Source organism: Typha latifolia, chromosome 12 (genome assembly GCF_019914945.1).
Source record: "Typha latifolia isolate L0001 chromosome 12, TyphaL0001v2, whole genome shotgun sequence".
NCBI lineage: Eukaryota > Viridiplantae > Streptophyta > Magnoliopsida > Poales > Typhaceae > Typha > Typha latifolia.
The window spans coordinates 10071041-10096015 of record NC_133097.1 but is presented as its reverse complement, the minus strand read 5'-3'; the positions used below and the strand labels follow the sequence as shown (position 1 = coordinate 10096015).

Here is a 24975-nt window from a genome sequence, read left to right as displayed (position 1 = left end):
TCCTACAGATTCTTTCTGCTCTGTGTGCTATATGTACTAAAACAACGAATTCTTTTTACAGAAGTGAAATTCTTCAGCTTCAGATTCTCTCATTGGAAGTCTTACGGGAGTCTTTGTATCCTAAATTGGACTTGCCTTTTGACTAGAATTTGAATTGCAGTTAGATCTTCATTATTGTTTGTGATCGTACTATTCTCTTCGTAAATAATATCTCTTTGCATCCTCAAAGTGGTAACTTTTAGTCAAAAAGTAATTTATTCCAGATTATCTTTTGATCTACGCAAACAATGGACTTGATAAGATTTTGTCGCTATCCTAAAGGAGGTCAGATATTTCCAGTTAAATTTGTTTCCATATGATTGTTAAACAATCCATGTTGGGTCCCTTAACTACTGCTTCAGGTTTGGTAATATGAATAATTTACAGTTTCTCTGTGAAAATGGACGGATACAAAAGTTTGCCAACAACATATGCTGGCCTGCCTTCATCTTTCAGGAGTTTCATCGGCAACAGATGAACATTTCCGACTCTCAAGCAATCAGTTCAAGGTCCAACAAAGACAGGGCTGAAAAGCCAAGTACAGCTGAGCCCATTCCAAATTTAACTGGATGGAATGAGTACTCTGTGAATTTGAGTAGAGCACTTTGTTCATTCCTTCTCTGTCCTGAAGATATCAAATTCCATCATGGCAAAGAACCTATTAGTCAAAGTTTTCAACCTGTCTCGGTAGCTTACTGGGAGCTTTCTGTGAGATGGGTCATAAAGGTTCTTCTAACCATCTTCCCATGCATCAAGGCCTGTGCTAATGAAAGCGAATTACCAAATCATATAAGGTGATATATGTTTTTAAGGAATAGTGATCTTTTCTTTTTATTTTTTCTGATAACATTAGAATTATGCCTGTTATTCCAACTGTAGATTTTATTTCTTTATGGAACTTCTCAGTTCGTGTCAGGTATTGCTTTTTAGTGAATATATTAAAGGTAAAATGTTGTGTTCATTAAACAAGGCAAACTTTCTTATGTTTCACTTCTAGCTATTTCTCACTTCAATGAGGATTTCATAATAGTTCTTTTTACTGGTCTATAGACATTGTTGTCTGAGTAGATTATTGTAATCAATGAACTAGAATAGTTGCTACATTTAGTTGACTTTTATTTTATAGTTTGTGTCAGTTTTGGTTTTACCCCTTCCTGATCCCAGTAATTCTTAAGTCTTCATTTTGTTTAGTATTATTTTGCTGCAGGATTTTAGCTAGTACTTTGCAGCACTACAGCCTTTGTGCATTCAGAAAGGTCCTTGTTTCTGCACCAGCTCTGATTAAAGTCTTTCGAGAGGAGGGAGTATGGGACCTAATTTTCTCAGAGAAATTCTTCTATTTTGGGCCATCTTTACAAGAACTTCGTTTTGAGTGTAATACAGATAAACAGATTCTAATGAATTTGGATCAGCCTTCTAACTCTGAGAGCTCCACGGATGAGGCAAAACAAGTTAACGTTGATATCCTTCAAGTGGAAGCAATATCTTTTTTGGAATTTTCTGCAACGCTAAATGGAAATGAAAGTAACTTGGTAATTACATTATCATTTGTTTCTCATTTATGTATTAGTTCCTATATGCACTAGCTATTGCTTAATAATGCCTTGGTTGAAGTAAGCAAAGGGTTAGATGCCCTTGTGCTAGATGACTTATTCGTAGAGTCTTTATTGTATCGTGTACAACAATGGCTGTGCAAGTAGCACGTGTCGTGCCATGCCACTATCAGCACGGCACGCCTCGGCACCCCCCACTGTGCCAATGGCACACCCCCAGTGGCACACCGTTATGTGCCACTGACATGCATTTATAATACTTTTAATTAACTTTTTAGGATATCTAAAAATATTATTGGGTCTTTGATATGTCAATCTTTAGTTTTTGGATTACATATATGTATTAAAAGCTTAAAACATTCATTATAATGCTTTATCTTTAGATTACTTTTGTAAATGATCTATTTTAGAAAAAAATTGAGATTATTTGTATTCTTCGAAAACCCCCGCCCACATCTTTATTTAATATTTCTTGACCTACTATTGGCCAAATTACCTAAGCATTAGGTCCAATGTGAGTAGGATTGTAGGTAGATCTTTGCCTGCTAGGCAAGATGATAGCAAGTTGCAAATTCTATCTCGATAGGACATGTATTTCTATTACTATGAAATTAATAAATGAAAATGAACTAGTTAATGATAGGGTTACCATTATCCTCAAAGATAAAGCAACAATTAAATATAAATATTATTCAACACATACTATGATTAAAGACATTTATTAAAACTAATATTAATGATTGAACACACTATAATATAATTGAATACTTCATAATATAATTGAAGATATAATATTAATTAATAATAGTTTAATAATTAAAATTAATATCTAGTTGAACGTAAAATGATGAGACGGATTAAAAACTTTATTTGTTGGCACAAAAATAACATAAGAATGTAGCATTAAATACTGTCAATATTATTTAAAACTCATTCGGTGATTGTATTGCTTATTGTAACGTCTCACATAGTCTTCATATAAATAAATTTTTTATAATTCTCCTATAATATAATATGAGTATTGAACATGCATGGAAGTGAATATCACTGGATAGGCACAGATACACCATAAGCATATGTAGATTGTGGATATAGAGTATAATAAATGTGTTCTGGCTATGGTAGGTGATTGATATGATGGTAACTATAATGCACTCATATTATCGTGTGAGTACACTTCTCTTAATGTTCTGCTACTTACAGATTCAAGTCCTTTGTAAAAATAATATCTCTCTGAGAAGGTTATGTAACAGAAACGTATGTGTCATCTCCATCATCACTGCATTAGACTGAGTCTCGTTATTATCATTATTACCATTATATAGACTCAAGTCCTTTGTAAAAACAATATCTCTCTGAGAAGGTTGTGTAACAGGAACGTATGTCTCATCTCCATCATCACTGCACTAGATTGAGTCTCGTTATTATCACTATCACCATTATCATTGTCATCTCTTATCTCATTATTATCAATTTTATCTAAGTCTTCTAAATGATCAACTAATCAGTTGATTTGATAATGATTAATAAAAATACGAAAATTTAAAAAAAAGCTCCACATGGCACAATGACCGGCACGCACACATGCCGATCGGCGCAAGTTGGCACATGCCAATTGCTGTGCCATTACTAGCACGGCAAGTGCCGGTCGGCATCGTATATACTTTTAAAAAGCAACCTTTTATGATGACAAAATTATGAGTGGCTAGCAGCTTGATGTTTTTCCTATTCTGGGTAAATTTCTTTCCATGTTTGCAGCCAGAATGCTCCGTGCTACTAAATATGCTTGAGCAGTCTTTGCGTAATCCTGAAGTGACCAGTATTCTTTTGAAGAGTCTGCATTGCATTCTGCAACTTGCTACTGAACAAAGTCTAGCTTCATTTAAATCATTGGATGCAATTGCTCGAGTGCTGAAGGTCACATGCATTCAGGCTCAAGAATTGAGAAAGTTGAGTTATTTTGATCCTCACCCCGAGGATGACTTAAGTGAAGAAGGGTCTCAAATGAAGAATGTTCAGATGACTTCTTCAGTGGCAGCTAAGAAGTGGCTCATATGCATGGAATCATCCTTCGGACTTTTAAAGGAATACATCTTGATGGCTGAAAATGGGAAAAGTTTAATTTTACACAATGTCAGCTGTATTGAGTGCTTATTTGATTTATTTTGGGAAGAAAATCTCCAAAAACATGTGCTGGAGCAAATTCTTGAACTATTCAAGGTAAAAAAGGATGTCATTTTTAGTTTTCCCCAATGTTTTTCTTCATTACTGTTATTAGAAACTAAAATGTGTCCTTGTTTGATTATTTCTAGTTACCTCCATCATCTGCTGAAGATCATGCAGCAAAGTTACAGCTATGCTCCAAATATCTAGAAACTTTTACTCGTGCCAAGGAAAGGGAAAAGCACTTTGCAGAATTATCAATTCATCTACTGGTTAGCATGAGGGAGATCATTGCAATTGATCAACTGGTAAGTCTTCTCGTATAGACTTGAGAATGTCTTAACTTCTATAAGTGCATAGTACAAATTTGAGCATAATATATTAAGTGACTGTTAGATGATATGCTCCATTTAACTATTTTATATTTGATCAGTACTATCAAACTTTGTTTCGCAATGCGGAGTGCTTTTTACATATCGTCTCTTTGTTGAACGGGACTTTTGATGAGATAATTGGGGAGAAGTTGGTCCTTAATGTTCTTCAGACATTGACTTTGTTGCTTACTGGAAATGATGACTCTAAGGTACTTCCTCTTCCCAAGCTTGTCAAGTATTTCTTAACTCTAAAACTGTTACTCCTAGAGTCCTACTTCATATAAGCGACATGGGTTTGTTGCAATGTATCATTTGAAATGGCAAATCTATTTTGTTCTTATTTTTTTAGTTGTGGTGGATGGTAAGGCTGGAGCTGTTTAAACTATGTATCATCGCTGCTGATTATCCAAATTTTGGTTTTCTTTTTCAACGGACACTTTTGGAAAGTTGTTGACACTTGAGGACTCTCTTATAGACTTCCAATTATTAATGTTTTATTTATTCCTGATTCCTTTTTTCTTGTAAGGGTCCTGTATATCATTCATCTGGTTATCAGGACACTTAACACCCATGTCGTATATCCAAGTAATTTGTACACTGACATCTAATTATAATTTGTTTACTATAGGCTGCCTTTAGATCACTTGCTGGTGTGGGTTATCAGACGCTGCAGAGTTTGCTTTTGGAATTCTGTAAATGGGTACCAAGTGAGAGACTTTTGAATGCTCTTCTTGACTTGCTTGTGGATGGAAAATTTGAGATGAAAGAGAAAACTGTAATTAAGGTTGGTAATTGGTGGACAAGCTTTTCCATATAACTCATGATGTATTTCTATTGACATCCATGTTGTTCCTTCAATATTTACAATCTCTAGCCTGTTATGCTTGTTATACTACAGTAGACAAGTGCTAAACATTTTGGATATCTTGTCATCAATAGCTCTGATACATCCTTTTAACATTATACATTCTTGTACAGAATGAAGATGTCATTATGCCCTTTCTAAATGTTATGCAAAAGGTTAGCATACCCTACATTCCTCATCCCTTTCTCTCTTGTCTTTCTTGTATTTTAGTCATGAGTATGCTTTTTGTGATATCAACAAGTTCTGTTTGGCAGAGCGGCATATCACTTCAGCATTATGGACTTGATATCTTACAGAAGTTGCTAAAGGATTCGATAACAAATAGAACATTGTGTTCCAGAGCAGGGATCCTTAATTTTCTTCTTGATTGGTTTACCATAGAAGAAAGAGATGATATGATTTCAAAAATTGCTCAGTTAATTCAGATTGTTGGTGGACATAGTATATCTGGCAAGGACATTCGGAAAATTTTTGCTCTTCTCCGCAGTGACAAGAATGGTTCTAAACAAAATCACAGCTCATTGCTTTTGACAAGTGTGAGTCATATGCTCAAGGAGAAAGGACCTGAAGCCTTCTTCGAGTTCAGTGGATGTGATTCCGTATGTCCTAGTCATCATACTTCTTTTCTCATTATTTTTTTAGATCAACTGTGGCAATTTCTTATGTAGTTACCCTGACTGTGGATTTTAGTGTATTGTAGTAAGATATATAGGCATTATTGCCTTGCTTTGTCAAGTTTTTAGTCAACATCATTAGTCACACTTGTGAAATGAGAAATAGTTGGCCTCTCAATACCTCCTCTGGTAGGCTTTTGTGGTATTTCTTGGCACATAAAAGTCTTATCATCTACATCATTTTACATGTTAACTTCAAGGCTAAAACCTTAGTTTCTTGTCCTATCTAAAATTGATTCAAGCAATGATTTTTGTACCAGAGGCATGGGGCAGGTTGACCTTAGCCCGGCATGACAAGTATTGCAGCATATACTGTGCTGAGCTGGTGTATTGCTGGCACACTATCTGACATTAGTATGTCGAAAACAATTTTAAACCTATTTACGGCTTCAAAATATGTTCTATGCTATGTAAAAGTTTTTTGGCACTTGATATTAGTGTAACATGCAATTTGTTATATAAGTGGTATATTTACTCGAATCATACACCAATCAGATTCTAATTTGATGATTTCCCCATCTTCTATGGGATTTTTAAGTTAGGGAAATAACTTGGGAAAATCAAAATATTCCTTTGATTCCTAAAGTTGGAGTGTAGTTTATATGAATCGCACAAAAAGCAAAGGGGTATTGAAATGGATGAAAGAGACCCTAAATTGGGGCTCAGAGCAATCTTTTTATTGTGATGTAATAATTGTTTTAGGGGAAATCTTAAAAAAACCTCTGACATTATGGACCTTTTATGATTCAAACCCGACCTTCTCTTTTCTTTTCTTTTCTTTTTTCTAAAAGAGCCCATCTTTTATAGGAAAATATGTTATTAACACCCTAATATTACCATCATAGCACCGCACCCTATTATCATATCAAAAATTAAGTAACCATATTTCTGAAATTATCAAAATACCATTGCTGAGAAAACAATTATAATACCTATTGACATAGGAATAATTTGAAATAGAAAATCTAAAAGTTTAAGGCAGAATTGATACAAAAATGGTTTTATATGAACTCATTACAGGGATCGCTGAGGGTAATTTAGAAAATCTTAATAGTATCACCTTGAGTAAGATTAGACATTCGTTCTGGGTTCTTATATGTTAAGGTGAGATGAGTTAAAATTAACCCAACATGTTGAATGGATATTTTTATTATAAAAAGCATGCACTTTTTTGAAAAAAGGAAAACGATAAGGTAGGGTTCAAACCAAAATAATCCGTAGGTTCTCTTTTGTTGCAAATTTCCCTTATTTTAGTGAATTGAGTATCTATTATGTGTTCATTTACTTGCAGTTTTCTTAAGTATAATTGAAGATCCACTAAATGTGATACCTTCTAAAGGAATTGTATGTTGCATTGTCTATCATCATTTTCCTTTTGAAGTTGTTAAATATATAACTATTTACCATCCTGATTTTACTTGCTTTGTGATGCTTCTGGTGATTGCTAGCCAGAATTTCCTTCTCCTGCAATCAGTAGCTAACTCTTTGTCCCTTGACAGGGAATTGTAATAAAAACACCTGTGCAATGGCCATACAATAAGGGATTCTCCTTTTCGTGTTGGCTAAGGGTAGAGAACTTTCCTGAGAATGGCATAATGGGCCTTTTTTCATTTTTCACAGACAATGGAAGAGGATGCTTGGCAATGCTTGGCAGAGGCAAACTAGTTTTCGAAGTAAGTTGTTTTGTCTACCTAATTTTGAATCTTATAGATTAGTTAATAGAGATTTGAAGGCTCATGAAATAGATTGCAGAGCACTAAGGCTTTGTCTTTGTTATTCTTGGTATCTTTCATTGAAACAGCATGAAAGGTCACAAATTTCAGGTTATGTTTGGAAACTAAAGGATAGAACTAATAAAAGAATATGAATGACACATGTTTTCTTAGATAATTCTCACAAACTATTGAAGATATTTTTCTTTTTATTCATTGTATTTTGTAAAATCAAGCAAGCAACTTATGAAAGGCAGTCCTCAATTCAATTGTCACATGTTTTACAACTGTTTGATCTGCAAACCTTTTTTTTTTCCAATTTTAGGTTCTCATTAATCGCCGGAGCTTAGAAGAATTTTTTTTCTAAAATGATGTATGTATGTTAAGGGGGTCTGCTGGTTCTAAATATCCCCTCTTGTTCTCTTTATGTTCATTGGTCTTATAACTTCTGTAGTAAGCCCCTTTCTTCCCTTGTATTCTCCTTGTGAAGAATTCAACATCAGCTTCTCGAAGCTTGTGTCCTTCGGTTGCCATAATTTTATAAATAATTGTTCATTTCTTTTGTGGAGCCTGCCCAACTATGTGTTGTACTCTAACTGACTATGTTGGGACTTGGGGAGAAGGTTTAGGTGATGATCACTATGATTTTTCTTGTTGATCAGAGATTCTGAGCAATTTGTAGTTTTGTACATCCTTATATAATATTGATTCTTGAGCACTGGATTATATAACTCATCAGATATTTCTGGAGCTGAAGTCTAACAAAATCACAAGCTGATTTTCTTACATTTCCTAGGCTTTTGTGTTCCACAGGCCATTTCACAGCTCATCATGTCCCTCATGTCTGACGGAGATGTGTATATGTGATTATTTATATTTTGCATTTAAAAGTTTGTATGTTTCTAGCAATTTATCCGTCAATCTTTTTATGTTATAATAAGAAAAGAACATAGGCATTCCATTTTACGGTGCAGAATTGGATTTTATAGGTTCCATTTCCATACATCGAAGGCTCTAAAAGCCTATTACTTGATTACCATCTCTTGAGCTTACATCTTTTTCTTTTTTCCTCTATTCAGTCTATCAACCAAAAACTTCAGTGTGTTTTATTACCTCTCGACCTTCTCCCAAAGCAATGGCATTTCCTTTGTGTTACTCATAGCATAGGGAGAGCATTCTCTGGAGGTAGTCAACTCAGGTGCTATATTGATGGTAATCTGGTATCATCTGAAAAATGCAGGTTGGCAGGATCCCTTTATAATGTTTTAAATTATATATATATAGTTATCTCATGATTCAGTAAATCTCTTTTTTCATTAGAGAAACTTCCATTTGAAATGTTCCAGGTATGCAAAAGTTAGTGATGTTATGACACGCTGTACAATAGGAACAGAACTCAGTCCTATTGGTGAAGAGCCCTATTCAATTAGTTTTGAAAGGACATTTCCCTTCATTGGGCAAATGGGTCCAGTATATCTGTTCTGTGATGCCCTCTCAGTGGAGCAGATAAAGGGTATATACTACCTTGGACCAAGTTACATGTATTCATTCCTCGGTGATGGAAACCTCCTTGCTATTGATGACTCCCTGTATAATGGTATTTTAGATGCAAAAGATGGCCTTTCATCGAAGATCATTTTTGGTCTAAATGCTCAGGTTTCGCTTCCCATATTTCATTATTATTCTCTGTAATGAGGCTTCTATGACTTTGCTCAAAAGCTGAAGATGACATCAAAATTTCTTTCTTTTTATTTTATTTTCTTGTTCTTGCCAGGCAAGTGATAACAGGACCTTGTTCAGTGTACCATCATCTCTTGAAGGTTATTCTGACAAGACTATCTTTAAAGCGACAGTTACAGATGGAACAAAGTTATGCTCACGCCGCCTGCTGCAAGAGATCATTTATTGTGTTGGTGGTGTATCTGTATTTTTTCCTCTCTTGACCCAATACGACAAATCTGCAATAGATAGTGGAGAGTTTGATTGCAGGCTGGTTGAATCTACTACAAGAGACAAACTTGCAGCAGAAGTTATTGAGCTTATTGCATCTGTTTTAGATGGGAATTTATCAAATCAACAACAGATGCATCTTCTTTCAGGGTTTTCTATTCTGGGATTTCTGTTTCAGTCCGTTCCACCTCAGCAGCTAAATATGGAAACAATTTCAGCTTTGAAATATTTGTTTGATGTTCTGAAAAATTGTCGTAAGCAGCTGACTCTGCTTTCCTAATAGATCTATCATCAATATATTTTCTTGCTTAAGGCCTCTTTTTCAACTCACTATTCTTTTTTTTGACTCAGGCATGTCGAAAGTTCTAACGAAAGATGCTCTTTCACGTATCTATCTGAATCCACATATCTGGGTGTATGCAAGTTATGAGGTGCAAAGAGATCTTTTTATGTTTCTAATACGTTATTTTGAGAGTGATGGAAGCTTATTGCTAGCATTGTGTGGGTTTCCTCGGATTATAGATATCATATGCCAATTTTACTGGGATAAAGCAGATTCTCGGTCTGCTGTTGGTAGCAAGCCTCTTCTGCATTCAGTAACTAAACAGGTTATTGGAGCGAGACCAAGCCTAGAAGAAGTTCGTAAGATCCGACTTCTCCTCTTGAGTCTTGCAGAAATGAGTTTAAGGTAGGTACTTTATTCAAGTAGTATTATGACTTTGTGAAATTCTAATTCTTGCACAACTATCAGCGTCCATCATTATTTTTAATACAAGTAAGAAAATGCGTTTGCAGGCAAAAGATTTCTTCACTGGATATAAAGGTTCTTATTTCATTTTTCGAGAGAAGTCAGGATATGGCATGCATAGAGGATGTATTGCACATGGTTGTTCGTGCTCTTTCTCAAAATTCAATGCTAGCATCTTTTCTTGAGCAAGTAAATGCACTTGGGGGTTGTCACATTTTTATTAATCTTCTTCAGAGGTTAGTTGTCTTTATTCACTCGTTATTTTTTAACGAACTAATGTCAAAAGTTCTCGAAGTTCTAATGAAAGTAATGCTGATACAGATGTACAAAATTTTCTTTTGTAGAAAGAAATTAAGTACATAACAATAAGTAGAAAACCTTGTAACTGTGTACCTGAATTCTGAATAATCTGCCATTTTCAGATTCACAATGATTCGACCTTCACTATATAAAATTGGCAAGCAAAATCAAACATTATCTATATTAAGATGTAGTTCAGTGCAAGTGTTATTTGAATTTTGTTTCTGCATCATAAAATATGTCTAATACTGATCTATCTCAATCCGGGATTGAGGAGGAGGATTATCTTTGGTAGCTTGACATTCAATGTTCCTTAGAGAATTAATACATTTAGTTTATGCCCCAATGAGACTTGTTATCTCCATTGCTCGTCAATAGCAATGAGCCAAGTATGGTTTACTATGGATTGGCAGTTGCACGTGATAGCATATAATAAAGGGGCGAGGGCTCTCCCACTTATTAGCTTATTACTATATGTTAGTTTATTTTGAACACTTTTTATGATACTTCTAATTTTTATTATTAGAAGCATATGTGCCTGTGTATGCAATCTCATTCACCTATCCCAATAACAAAGAAACCTGATTTGAATGATCCTGTATTAAGAGCAAAATTGGCTAAAGGCATATGCTCTAAGTAGCTGCTTGTGTGAGTTTTGACTGCATAACTTGGGTCTTTTATTGTAAGGACGCTGATTAGAATTGAATAGCCTGCATGTTACATAGTTTGTATATCTAGTTCATCCATTGTATAAAGGAAATTGTGGCTTACTATTATTTTCTTTAACCTCGTCATCATAGGGAAATGGAGCCAATCAGGCTGCTGGGTCTGCAGTTTCTTGGCAAGCTTTTAGTTGGAGTTCCATCTGAAAAACGAGGAGCAAAATTTTTCAACCTTTCTGTAGGACGATCTAAATCTCTTTCTGAAATTCAAAGAACAATGACATTGCAACTAATTTTTCCGGCAATCACTGAAAGACTGTTTAAATTTCCATTGTCTGATCACCTTTGTGCCACATTATTTGATGTTCTTCTTGGTGGTGCTAGCCCTAAACAGGTGACATACTAAAGAACTAGAAGTATATTCTCTGGCCAGATGGTTACTATAATTCTGTCTAGTTTTTTTATCTCTCCAGTTTTCAGAATATTTTATTCTGATTTTCATCACTTTAATATTTTCTATTCAGGTTCTACAAAAATGTAGTCAGTCTGATGCACAGAAGATTAAGAAAAGCAATTCTGCAGGCTTCTCTTCTCACTTTTCCCTTCCTCAGATTTTGGTCTGTATCTTTAAATATTTGCAATCTTGCACAGAAACTTCAGTGCGCGCAAAACTCTTAAGTGATCTACTTGATTTGCTAGATTCAAATTCTTCCAACATTGAAGCCCTGATGGTAATTAACTAATTACTATTACTTAAGATTTTACACATTGTAATTTTGGAAGTTAATTGATGAGGGCTTTAATCAGGATCATGGGTGGAGTTACTGGTTAGAGACATCTGTGGAGCTCGATGTTTTTAAAAGTTATGAAGTGGTGTCAGAAACCCAAGCTGGCACAACACAGCCCAATGAACTGATTCTTGTTAGAAACTTATATTCTGTGGTGCTTTGCCACTATTTGTATTCCGTAAAAGGTGGTTGGCATCAATTGGAAGAGACGATAAATTTTTTACTCTTAAAGTTTGAACAGGTAAGCAGGATTATTATACTGTTCTGCAGAGCAACTTCATGTTAATATTGGTGTAGCAGTAGCCCTTTTTTTAACCATGTGCTGCATTTGCAGGGGAAATTATTAAACACCCTTTTGCTGCGGGACATCTTTGAAGATCTAGTTAATAGTCTTATGGAAATAGCTTCTGAAGAAAATATTTTCCTGTCTCAGCCATGTCGAGATAATGCCCTATATCTTCTACAACTCATTGACGAATTAATAATAAATGGAAGTGGTGAAAAGCTTCTGGTAGGCAATTAACTGCATTATTTAAGGTTTTCTTTGTCATGTCAATTTCTGTCAATGGTAGTATTCTCTTGATCTTCTTTGTCTTCAATTCATACGAGGGTTCTTGTTTACATAATCATGAACCATCATACCTGCTCCAACAACAAATTTGTTGTCCCTTTGTAGTTTCCTGCCATTGGATTCTCATCAAGTTTTTCCTCTGATGGCCCACTGAAAGAAAGTCAGAATGATATCAGCTATGCTGTAATTGAAATGTTGAAAAGTGAGATTGACGATCAACCTCCAAGGTAACACTGCTTTGGATTAACATAGACCAATTCACTTTGTTGTATTAATTATCACTTGGATATGTCCACACATGATATATTTGGAGATAAACATGGTCATAATTTTGCTTGTCTTCATGAATTTTGATCATCTATTTGTTTAAATTCACCTTAAATGATTGTACGGTTATATATTCCCATGCAAAAATTGGGATGCGTACTGTTTATCGTGTTAGCTAGTGTGAGCAAGTAAACAGATCTTCTCAATACGATCAGTGACATAATATATGTATATATGTGTGTGTACCTATGTATGAGAGCTAGATTAAAAGCACTAAGTAAATATTTGAAAAAGATTTGACACTCTTGTGGCCATTGAATGTGCTTGGGGATCTAAAAGCTCATCCGCAGGTGGAGAAAAGGTGTGAGCAATTCATTTCACTTCACCTGGGGATACTCTTTTTGCAATCTTGAGGTGCAACCAACGACTAGAATAATGATAAAATTTTCTCAACTGAGAACAAAGTTTGTTCTTCAAGTCTCTCTTTCTCATGTATGCATGTATATATGAACAAACAATGAACTTGCACATGCACGTGTGTAGCCATATATATGTGTGTGTGCACCTTTATAGGTCCGCACAGGGCGTTGGCAAATATTGTATGTATACACAATACATCAAGTGGAAAATAAGCAGTTACTAGTTACTACTATGCAGACTACATTATAGTTTGGCATAAGTTACTATATATGCATGCACCTGCACACATTCATGTGCAGACACACACACAAACATAAAGCTAGCTACCTCAGCACTTCTATGTTTCAATTTTTTTATCTGACCTTTCTTTTTCTCACAAGGGTTACTTGGAAGTCAGAATTTTAGAATAATTTTTATTAAGTTATAATTAACATTAAAAACTTTAGATTTTAAAATAACCCGTACACTCCATTTTCATCTTGATGCTTTTAGGAGTTCCCTTTCTAAGTTACAAGTTCTCATATTTTCTTAGGTTATATGCACATCATACAATTAAATATCTATTTGCACCTATCTACTGCCTTTGTTGTTTTATACCCTGGTTGCTGCCTTTAGTGACTACTTTTGAGAGTACTGCTAAATGCTAATAGGAAAGTTAATCTCAGTTGCTTAGTTAACTGTCTTTGAAATGGCAACATTGAGTAGGAAACATATTTGAGCTCCATTCATCTCACAAACAATACTAGATATGAGAATAATGATTTAGCTGTTAAATATAACCTCTGGTATGTCTATGTAACACCTGTTCACTGTGCCAATCTATGTTTACAAGTCTCTTACTTCCTTCTCTCATATGGATTTTGGATTCAGTTTAGCTGGAAATTAGGTTATCTTTTGGAGTTCCCTAGTTTAACAAAACACTGACTTACTTGAAGTTCATGATTATCATCCTTTGCCTTCATTTAATTTTCACTTTGAGCATCTATTATCACATATGGCTATTGTTATATCAAATCTTGCAATTTCAGATTTCTTAGGCACCTTAATTGTTTTGCTGATGAAGACAATATAATGCAAGAGGAGTGGTGGGATTTATATGATAAAATATGGATACTTATTGGTGAAGTGAATGGGAAAGGACTGAACAAGAATATACCCAAAAACTCAACTATTGGGCTTCCATCGTTCGGCCAAAGAGCACGTGGGTTGGTGGAGTCTCTGAATATTCCTGCCGCAGAAATGGCTGCTGTAGTTGTGTCTGGAGGACTTGGCAATGCATTGGGTGGAAAAGTGAACAAAAATGTTGATAAAGCTATGATGTTGAGAGGAGAGAGGTGTCCAAGAGTTATCCTCCATCTTGTAATCCTATATCTTTGCAAAGCTAGTTTGGAAAGTGCATCTAGATGTGTTCAGCAGTTCATTTCACTGCTTCCTTCTCTCCTTACATCAGATGATGACCAGAGCAAGAACAGGCTGCACTTTTTTATTTGGTATGTTTCAATGGGCATAGTAGTTTGACCTGTAACATCAGTCAAAAGATTTTTTTTTCATGAATGAGTATTGATTGATACAGAAACTCATTCTATTTCTCTCTTACTTCAATATCATTTGGTAATAGGTCTTTACTCACGGTACGCTCACACTATGGAGTGCTAGACGATGGTGCACGTTTTCATGTTATCTCGCACTTGATTCTCGAAACTGTTATTTGTGGGAAGTCTATGCTTGCTACTAGTATCTTGGGTAGGGATGACCCTTTTGAAGGCAACAGCAACAAAAAGGAAGCTGGATTCATCCTTAACCTTATTCAAAAGGACAGGGTTCTTACCATGGTGCGTTTTACATTCTTAGCTTCTAACATGTAGGTTGACTTTTTTTCTAATTGATTATTTGGCAAGATTTGCCAGCATTTATAAGCAATATGCCAGGCAACAATGTATTCAATGTTGCTATGGAAAAGGAGGGTATGACTCTGACACTCTGTATGAAAATAATGCTTGCTATTGTGAATATTCAGTGAGATTTCCCTCTCATAAACAGCATCTCCAAATAATGGTGCATGCCTGGGTACCCTAGGCTTGCTCATGCATCATCACTCCTTTTATTTTCTTTAAAGAAGAATAATTTGTTGGAAAGAGGCTAAAATACATTTGCATAGAAGAGTCTCTTATTTAATATGTTTAGCTTATACAGAGAACTGCTCTAATGGTGTATTTTGTTCTCAGGTAGTTGATGAGGCAAAGTACATGAAGAAAGTTAAGTCTGACCGCATGAAGCAGTTACAAGAACTCTGTGTCAAGCTTGATGAGCACTCTGTTGAAGAGCTAAATCAATTGCAGAGCTTTGAAGATGAGATTCAATCCTACAAAATTGCTTTTCTTTCTGCAGATGACAAAAGAAAAGCTTCTTTTCAGCTTGCTTATGATGAGGACCAACAAATTGTTGCTGTAAGTTTTAGCCTAGGTTTTTGGCCTACTATATGAATGTATCAGCTTAGATGTCTCTACCAGTTAATTCAGGTATAGTTTTAATTATCAACAGGATAAATGGGTTCACATGTTTCGTGCTCTGATTGATGAGAGGGGTCCTTGGTCTGCTAACCCTTTTCCAAACAATATTGCAAAACATTGGAAACTCGATAAAACAGAGGACAAATGGCGACGTAGACCCAAACTTAAGCGTAATTACAAGTTTGATGAACGACTATGTCATCCTCCAGCCACTAAATCTTGCAATGCAACCAAAGAACCTGTATGTGATCTAGATACTGATTTGGGCATATCTATTCCTGAGAAAATGAAGCGTTTCCTTTTAAAAGGAGTGCGTGGAATCACAGAGGAGAGGAGCTCAGGGCCAGAAGATGGCAGTGATATGAATGACTCTTTGCTTAGTAATCCTTCAGAGAAACAGGGTTCAAAAAATGCTAGAGATTCTTCTGATCATTTGGATACTGTTCAGGATAAGAGGGAACCATCTTCTGCTACTGGGGAGAATGATTTAAGTGAGGTAACTTCTTTGTTGTTACACCACTTTCAATAGGTGTTATATAAAATTTAATTCTATTTTTTTTATATTTTCTAGGTGCACTTGTCTGTTCCTTCTGTGCTTGTAACACCAAAGAGAAAATTGGCTGGGCATTTAATGATACTGCGAAATGTTCTGCATTTTTCTGGTGAGTTTTTGGTTGAAGGAACAGGAGGATCATCTGTTTTCAATAGTTTTCTGGATAAAAAACATCTGGACTCGAAGTTTGATCAAATGGGAGGCGTTGAGAAGCAGAAGCTACATGTTAATTGTGGAAAAGAAAATGCAAATGATGGTATAGGCCCTGATGCAAATCAACCCAATAAAATTAAACGGCATCGCAGGTGGAACTTAATCAGGGTATACAGCTTTGTGATTGTTTCTTTTGCAATTTCTTTTGATGTTCAGCTTATGTTTTCTTCTTTTTCCGTTCTATGTTTAATTTCATATTTTATCTTGTTTCACTTATTGTCAGGTAAAAGCAGTTTATTGGACCCGCTACCTTTTACAGTACACTGCAATAGAGATCTTCTTCAATGATTCAACTGCCCCTATTTTTTTGAATTTTGCATCCCAAAAAGATGCTAAATATGCCGGATCTTTAATAGTTTCTTTGAGAAATGAGTGCTTGTTTCCTAAGGGAAGTTCCAAAGATAAAAATGGAATTATTTCTTTCATTGACAGACGTATTGCAGTGGAAATGGCTGAAAATGCCAGGGAGAGTTGGAAACGGAGAGAAATTAGCAACTTTGAATATCTTATGATTCTTAATACTCTTGCTGGCAGATCGTATAATGATTTGATTCAGTATCCTATATTTCCGTGGGTTTTGGCTGACTATTCTTCTGAGAAACTTGATTTTAACAAGTCCTCGACTTTTAGGGACCTTTCAAAGCCAGTTGGTGCTCTGGATGTAAAACGCTTTGAGGTACATTAATCGCTAGTAGCCTAGTACACACATACCTATGGCGATTTAGCAGATAGAGTTCTTCCTTTCTTTTTTCCTTCTTTTTATGCCATCCCACTAAGATTTTCATTTCTTTATGCAGGTTTTTGAGGATAGGTATCGTAACTTCTCTGATCCAGATATTCCAAGGTAGCTTCTTTGGTCTTGATACTCATTATGCCTTTGAAATGAGTAAGTACCTTTCTTTTGGTTTTCTGATACACCATAATGGCACTGATTCTTTCTTCCAGTTTTTATTATGGATCTCACTATTCTAGCATGGGTATAGTGCTGTATTACCTGCTGAGGCTTGAGCCTTTTACAGCCTTGCATCGTAATTTGCAGGTACTGCCTTTCTTTTCATTTTCTTTCCAGCATTTTTGTTTCTTCTTTTTGTTACCTTAATTTGGTCTTCCTCAAAGTATTATTTTTTTTTTCTGTTGAGATTCCCCATATGCATATGGTTATGTTTGCAGATGTAATTTGAAATATGGGATTCATCTTTTCAGGGTGGTAAGTTTGACCATGCAGATCGGCTCTTCCAAAGCATTGACAGCACTTACCAAAATTGCTTATCAAATACAAGTGATGTCAAGGAGCTCATTCCTGAATTCTTTTACATGCCTGACTTTCTGGTGAATACAAATTCCTATCACCTTGGGATTAAGCAAGATGGTGAACCCTTGGGTGATGTTGCTCTCCCTCCATGGGCACAGGTAATTATATTTTTGTTTTCCTGTACAAAGAACTTTTTAAAAGCTAATGGTACTTCACTTCTCTTGATTTCTTTAAAAGTAGGGTTTGTACCAATGGGAGCTGTAACAATGTGGTTCTTAAGGGAACAACCTATTTAATTGTTCTTCTAATACTAGATAACTTGTCAACTAACAGAAAATATTTTATGATTGTTCTTTCATGTCTCATTTTTTAGTCAAGTACTGGAAAACTGTTATAATAGAAAATGTTTCTCTCACTAAATAGATACCCATGTTAGATGTTGATGCTTATCTTCATTAGCATTTGAATGATTAATATCTATTACCCTGTTCTAGTTTTATGAAGTTGTACAGTTGAAATGTAGTAGCTGACAAAATAATGAGTAATGACCTCATCATCTGCGGGAATCAGATCTGCATCTCAGGTGTAGAACAAGAGAAATCTATTGATCAAATATTCTTATGGTGCCTGTATTTCAAATTTTCAGTTTTGATCTTAATTTACTAATATTTCCTTCATCTATTGGAAAATTTTGGAGAGAATGAAGGAACATGCATATCCGAAGGGAGCTCAGGACTGGTTGGGATATGTTAATTTCAAGAAAAGGGCTCTCGCTGCATCTGGCTTTAAAACTGAACTTTCTGCTTTAGGAGCATGCATATGTTTATATTATCCAGAGAAGAATCATTTATCTTTCTTTACTTTTGTATAACTATATTTATATGTGGAACAGAAACTCTCACTCACAAACTGAGCATCTTTTCTTTTCCTGCTTGTGCTAACTGTGGAATACTTGTGTATGTGTGGAAGGGAAAATATTTTAAATGTTTCCTTGGAGCACACTTGTTTTATGATCCAAAAGCCTATCCGATCCATCCAATACTCGTCCGCTCACAATCTCAAAGTGGGATTGTGAGTGCAAGCTTCTGAGACCTCCAATTTACCGTATTCCTTGTTCTTGTTATCGTCTTTGGAGGTGTTTTAAACTTATAATATGATACCTGTTGATTCAAGGACTCCTTGATCTCAAACATGGTTATAGAAGTATATTCTATAAAAGGAATTACAAATATCTATTTTCTCTCTGATTTCATGTGGATGAATGGAAATGTAATTGCGGCTTAAAATTATCAGATTTGGTTTTCCAATGATGACACTAATTAAATTTATCCTTCTGTTTTGATTGTGTTCTTTATTTTTTCATTTTCTAATGGTAAGTTTGAATTTGAAAATTTCTGCTGAAGGGTTCTTCTGAAGAATTCATTCACAAAAATAGAGAGGCCCTTGAAAGTGAATATGTGAGTTCCAATCTTCATCACTGGATCGATTTAGTGTTTGGTTACAAGCAGCGTGGCAAACCTGCTGTGGAGGTATGATTTTCTCTTTCATCCTTAGTACTGATTAATCTATGGTAGTCTAGTTTTACTAACATTTTCAAAGTAAATTTGGATTGCAGGCAGCAAATATATTTTATTATTTGACTTATGAAGGTGCTGTTGATTTGGAAAACATGGATGATGTATTACAGAAGTCTGCAATTGAAGACCAGATTGCGAATTTTGGCCAGACACCTATCCAGATTTTCCGTAAAAAACATCCAAGAAGAGGACCTCCCGTTCCAATTGCTCATCCATTGTATTTTGCTCCAGGATCTATCACGTTGACTTCGATTTTTCCTAATACAACAAATCCCACATCATCTGTATTATATGTTGGTCTCCTGGACTCTAATATTATTGTGGTGAACAAGGGGTTCATGCTGTCTGTTAAATCATGGTTGACAACACAATTGCTATCTGGTGGAAACTTCACATTCTCTGGATCCCAGGTTACTTCTCAATGATAACATTGGTCCATAAATTTATATGAAAATACAATAGTACCTCAGTCTTTTCAAGATAATTATGATACTTTTATAATTATTTGTAGTTTTGTAGTCTGACTTGCTAAGTTCATTGATAAAATATGCAAAATTTTCATACTTGCATAGGAGCCTTTCTTTGGAATTGGTTCTGATGTTCTTCCACCACGAAAGATTGGTACTCCTCTAGCAGAAAATGTCGAGTTTGGAAGACGATGCTTAGCAACAATGCACATTCATAATGAGAGTTATTTGATCTTGTGTGGCAACTGGGAGAATAGCTTCCAGGTCATATCCCTAAATGATGGAAGGATTGTGCAGACCATACGACAGCACAAAGATGTAGTCAGCTGTGTAGCAGGTACGTGTCATAAATTTCTAATCATTTGCAACCAAGTTACAAATGATCTTTAAGTTATATTTGTTGTTGAACCACCTGTACTTTCAACTGGCTAATAGTTGATAGAGATATCAGTGAGCCAAGGTAATAAAGTACCTAATAAAATGCTTTGTTCTCCTGATAAAAGAGTATGCATGCCCCATTTTAGTGGATGACGTGTCAAGGTTTGATGCATTGAGGTGACAGAAGAAGTATGATTTGTACCAAGCTGTCTTAACTGTTGAATTGCATTGGCAGTTGCAGAATCCATAAGGCAGTTCATCAACTTTGCTTCATCTGGATAATCTACAACTGTTCCATAGCCTTTAGCTTTTCAGTTGCAATATGAATAATTTCGTATAAAGTTCTGTCATCTCTTTCCTATATCTACCTGAAGTTGCCTACACCCTCTTGGGTGCTCCTGATTCATTCATCAGCTTCATGCCTTCGCACATTTGTGGGAAGTTTTTTTTTTTAATTTCTTTGAGAACTAACATTTGAGGGAATTATTTTTTGCGAAGCTATTTTGTTAGATAATGTTGGTTCTTTAACATTTATCCTTTCTCCTTAGTGATTTTGGAGTTTCATATTGCATATAATTAGCTATTTATTTCTTCAATCATGAAATGTCTAATATTTTATTGCATGTTTAGTTATAACATGGTTTTGTACCTTGCAGCATCATCTGATGGAAGTATCCTTGCTACTGGAAGTTATGATACAACAGTTATGATATGGCATGCATATCGAGGGAGATCAATTGAGAAAAAATCGCGGAATACACAAGCAGAAATATCTACGAAAGATCATGTTATAGCTGAAAGCCCCTTCCATATTCTTTGTGGCCATGACGATATCATCACATGCTTATTTATTAGTGTGGAACTTGATATTGTTATCAGTGGGTCAAAAGATGGAACCTGTATTTTTCACACATTGCGTGAGGGAACATATGTACGATCTATTCAGCATCCATCTGGTAGTGGCCTGTCTAAGCTAGTGGCATCAACACAAGGGAGATTAGTATTTTATTCTGACAATGATCTCTCTTTGCATTTGTATTCTATTAACGGAAAGCACATTGCCTCTTCTGAATCCAATGGTCGACTCAATTGCATGGAACTTAGTAGCTGTGGAGAGTTCCTAGTATGTGCAGGTGATCATGGGCAAATAGTTCTGCGCTCCATGCATTCTCTTGATGTTGTTCAGAGGTATGACGGAGCTGGGAAGATAATAACATCTTTATCTGTGACACCTGAAGAATGCTTCTTAGCTGGGACAAAGGATGGATGTTTACTAGTGTATTCTATAGAAAATGCTCTGCTTCGGAGAGGTAGCCTTCCACGAAATAATAAGTCAAAATCATTTGCAGTGGGGTAGGCTGGTAGGTTTGGATTAATTCACAGCCTACCAAACAGTGACCAGTATGGCTATGTCAGAAGTGAGAGGAAAGGTATGAATTGATAGTTCTCTCATCCACTACAATCTTCAAATATTACTACAAAGAAATAATAGTTCTCTTATCCACTACAATCTTCAAATATTATTACAAAGAATATACTGTTGCCAATTTTATATAATTGAAATATCTGAATTGGAGATAAACTTTAGTTCTAATATTAATAGATAAGTAACTCAAAGTACTGCTGAGCACTAGGCTAATGCCATCTGTTTGATAATTAAAATCTTCATATGGGTTTATATCATTTTCACATGTTATGTCGATTACACTATTATGCACTGAAGATGAGATGATATAACAGGTAATTGACTATGCATATAATCTTCATTTTTGTCCTCGTTCAGTAAATTATTGCAAGATGGATCCATCACAAATTCTCGTGAAATCCTTTGAGGTTCTAAATTGTTCCATATGGGCATTTGTTGAAACTGTCAGAAGCTTATGATCCTGATCCTTGGAGACTGATGCTTTTGTGATACTATAAATTGATATTTGTGATGGATTCTGATGATTTATGATAAAATATGGGGTTGTTACATTATGATTGTTTTGATGATTTACCATAAGATGTATGACTTCTAAATTTATGCCTTGATTATGTTGATTGGACTCTATCTTGGATTCTATCTTGGATTCTTAGAAAGACACAATCTTATTTTAATTTTAGACTTGTTCATCAAAGATCTATATTGTCTAGCTACTTTTTCTACAACAACTATGTTGGTACTTGATGATTCATATGAAGATCTAGGACATATCTATGTTGTTATCTCCATTTGGACATGTCTTGTTTTCTCTTAGTTTGTTAGACTTGATGTTATACTTTATTTTTGTCCTGGTTGTTTTGAGTTTCAGTTATGGCTAGTATACTTTTGGGATTGTAATTGCATTGTACCTTTTAATTGAGTTCTCTATTGTACTTGATATGTCTATTTGTCTATCAAATATTTTGCTCTCTATTATTTGTTGAACGACCCCAGCCCACTGTTGGTTCTGGCAGTTCACCTTCCTCGCTGGGTATCCAACCATCCCAAGGAATCACTCTTGCAAATTTGTTTGGCTATTTATTATGGAATGTTCTCTTTATTTTTAATGAATCTAGAAATGCAATGCCAATTTTCACTTTAACTTGTAAGCTGATGAAAAAGATTTATTGGTAGATGAAGTTACTGCTCTTCATCTTGTTATTTATTTGCAACCTCTGATTACTGAACTCTTCTACATTCTTTTCATGTTATTAATTTGTTTGTTCTAGAAATACAAACTCTTTCTTTCCATCGATTCTGCATTTGTTACATGTATGATGCTATCATGGTTTCAGTTTGAAGTTGGAACAATAAAATTTTCTGAATGCAGTGTAGAAGATACATACAAATTGAGAAAAACAACCATTCCGGTCTATTATTTTTGCTCCTCGTACCTCCCTGTGACTCCCAAGTTTACAATATATGTTTAGTGGAGCAAGAACTGGATTCTTGGGACCATCAAATACAAGTGGGGCTATCTTCCAGTTCAAAGTCCGTGGTTAGTCTTCTATTTTCTATTCACCTGTAACATATGATTGGGACTTGATTACCGAGCTAAGTAAATTATGGATTACTCTGGAAATGAAGAAATATTGAGCAAGCATACTTACATTTAATAGTGATGCATCTGGAAATAAAGGTTACAGTAATGAATGTACAGTAACCATGAATTTTCTTCCATCTGTCTACATATGGCTTTTGGTCCTCATTTTTATTTTTTTATGTAATTTGAACACTGTAAAAGGAAGCTTTGATGAGCTTTTTTCATCAACATTATTCAGTGTCTTAGTTAACATTGGGTAAGATTGAGTTAATTTTTCTTTCCTATAGATTCTTTGCATCACATCTCATCTTTGACCATTCTGTAAATGCAACAACCATGACTGTGATAGTGATATTTGTGTTGTTTATACCTAATTGGATTTTGATTATTTTTTGGGATTTTGAAATATATTCCTTCTAGATCATTATTATTTGGCCAGAAGAGGATCCAATTAGGCTTGTCCATTGTGTCTGCTATCAGCCATTTGGTAATTGACAGTTTGAAGTGCAACCCAGAAGTACTTGTCATTTTTCAAGTTTTCCAAGAAATCAGATACTAAGAAAGATATGTGACAGTAGTAAAGACCTTGAGTGAGCGTGCATCTACATTGTTCCTGGAATGTGTCTCATCCACATAGTTTTACATACTGTTTTAGCTATCTGACTACTGGATTGAACTTCAGGTGCTTCTTGAGAGATTTTCACATAAATTGACATGAAAATTTGGATATTATATTGTACTTATTGTGAGGCTTCAGGTGTCATCTGATGTCTCTTATTTTATATTAGTTTGGCCAATGGAAGCAGCCAAGCAGGCATATGATACTTATTTTTATCCTAAAGAAAGCACAGATGGTATTGTCTAGTTTGCTCAACATCTATTCTGTGGAATGTCATTCAAAAAAATTAATCTTGCATCTGCAAACAATTTCTCTTGGAGGCTTGGATCCCTTGCTCTTGCAGTCCACTGTAAGAATCATGTTGGAGTCTGGTAGCATAATATGTTGTTTCCAGTCACGCACTAACAGAGTAAATTAGGAAAGAGTAAACAATAGGATGGAGTTCACTACTATGTCATTTCAGTAGCCGCTTTTTGATAAAGCTTGCATACACTGTTTGTGATATTTTGGGTTAAGTGACCACAAATCCAGTCAAGCTATCTTTTTAACCGCATCGAGAAGCAGCTGGCACAGTTGCGGACTACCACAGGCCATGTTGGCTTTTGGCATATCTCTCTAGGACAACCATGGTTACATCTTGTGTATGGAATATAAAGATGCTCTTATTTCTTACATCAAATGCTCAATAATAATTCTCATCCACTGGATATTGACATTGGTAGGCTGAGTAGGCTGATACTTTCTCAAATATATATATATATATATATTGAGGGGACTCAAATATGAAGATATTGATGCTTGTTAACTTATTTGTTGCTGTGCTCTGTTTATATGCAATGTTATAATTGGGCTTTCTTGATATTCCTAGCTTTTGGACATTTCAGGTTACAAATTATCCATGTCAGTCAAGCTTTAGATCCTGGATACTAATAAGTTTAAAATCTTCGCTCATGAAAAATGATCGTAATAATCAAGAAAGGGTGGGAAGTTCCACCTGGAAGATGCATGGAATTGGTGTTTCTGCTAGGGCTGTTTATACTGTAACATGTGAATTGTTTAAAAGATTCAGGTGAGCCTTGCCTGCATGATTTAGTTCTTTGCAGAATGCTGATTATGTTACCAGGGAGCCTACAATGTGATGATGTTTTACTTTAAACAATCACACTGTTGTAAGAGAGGATAAAAGTCAAGAGGCTTCTGCTGTGGTACTCATTTTTGCAACAAATTGTATGATTAATTCTATAGTTGGCAGGTGGCATGTAGTAAAAATTGGCCATTTCCATCTCTCAGTATATTTACAGTGTTAAATTCA

The 24975-nt window shown here is 35.2% G+C and overlaps 1 protein-coding gene across 5 annotated transcripts in view; it reads left to right on the top strand.

Annotated features, from left to right (window-relative positions):
• The window catches only part of LOC140798574 (BEACH domain-containing protein B), a 30439-nt gene extending 5464 nt beyond the window's left edge, over positions 1 to 24975 (top strand). Inside the window, exons 8-42 of one of the 5 annotated variants that reach the window (XM_073152453.1) lie at positions 62 to 115; positions 402 to 833; positions 1247 to 1571; positions 3351 to 3812; positions 3905 to 4063; positions 4189 to 4338; positions 4758 to 4913; positions 5108 to 5149; positions 5249 to 5593; positions 7168 to 7341; positions 8460 to 8620; positions 8727 to 9036; positions 9155 to 9584; positions 9682 to 10018; positions 10126 to 10314; positions 11179 to 11434; positions 11565 to 11771; positions 11848 to 12069; positions 12163 to 12339; positions 12505 to 12626; positions 14115 to 14576; positions 14705 to 14918; positions 15312 to 15533; positions 15628 to 16092; positions 16168 to 16470; positions 16586 to 17038; positions 17160 to 17206; positions 17308 to 17401; positions 17566 to 17772; positions 19018 to 19143; positions 19230 to 19601; positions 19764 to 19995; positions 20693 to 21466; positions 22832 to 22999; positions 24548 to 24975. In XM_073152453.1, coding sequence (XP_073008554.1) covers positions 62 to 115; positions 402 to 833; positions 1247 to 1571; positions 3351 to 3812; positions 3905 to 4063; positions 4189 to 4338; positions 4758 to 4913; positions 5108 to 5149; positions 5249 to 5593; positions 7168 to 7341; positions 8460 to 8620; positions 8727 to 9036; positions 9155 to 9584; positions 9682 to 10018; positions 10126 to 10314; positions 11179 to 11434; positions 11565 to 11771; positions 11848 to 12069; positions 12163 to 12339; positions 12505 to 12626; positions 14115 to 14576; positions 14705 to 14918; positions 15312 to 15533; positions 15628 to 16092; positions 16168 to 16470; positions 16586 to 17038; positions 17160 to 17206; positions 17308 to 17401; positions 17566 to 17772; positions 19018 to 19143; positions 19230 to 19601; positions 19764 to 19995; positions 20693 to 21393 — 8608 coding nt within the window. In that variant the 3' untranslated portion in view covers positions 21394 to 21466; positions 22832 to 22999; positions 24548 to 24975. Of the gene's footprint in view, positions 1 to 61; positions 116 to 401; positions 834 to 1246; positions 1572 to 3350; positions 3813 to 3904; positions 4064 to 4188; positions 4339 to 4757; positions 4914 to 5107; positions 5150 to 5248; positions 5594 to 7167; positions 7342 to 8459; positions 8621 to 8726; positions 9037 to 9154; positions 9585 to 9681; positions 10019 to 10125; positions 10315 to 11178; positions 11435 to 11564; positions 11772 to 11847; positions 12070 to 12162; positions 12340 to 12504; positions 12627 to 14114; positions 14577 to 14704; positions 14919 to 15311; positions 15534 to 15627; positions 16093 to 16167; positions 16471 to 16585; positions 17039 to 17159; positions 17207 to 17307; positions 17402 to 17532; positions 17773 to 19017; positions 19144 to 19229; positions 19602 to 19753; positions 19996 to 20692; positions 21467 to 22831; positions 23316 to 24547 lie in introns of those variants that run through there. The other 4 variants (XM_073152451.1, XM_073152454.1, XM_073152455.1 and 1 more) reach the window with 4 other exon arrangements.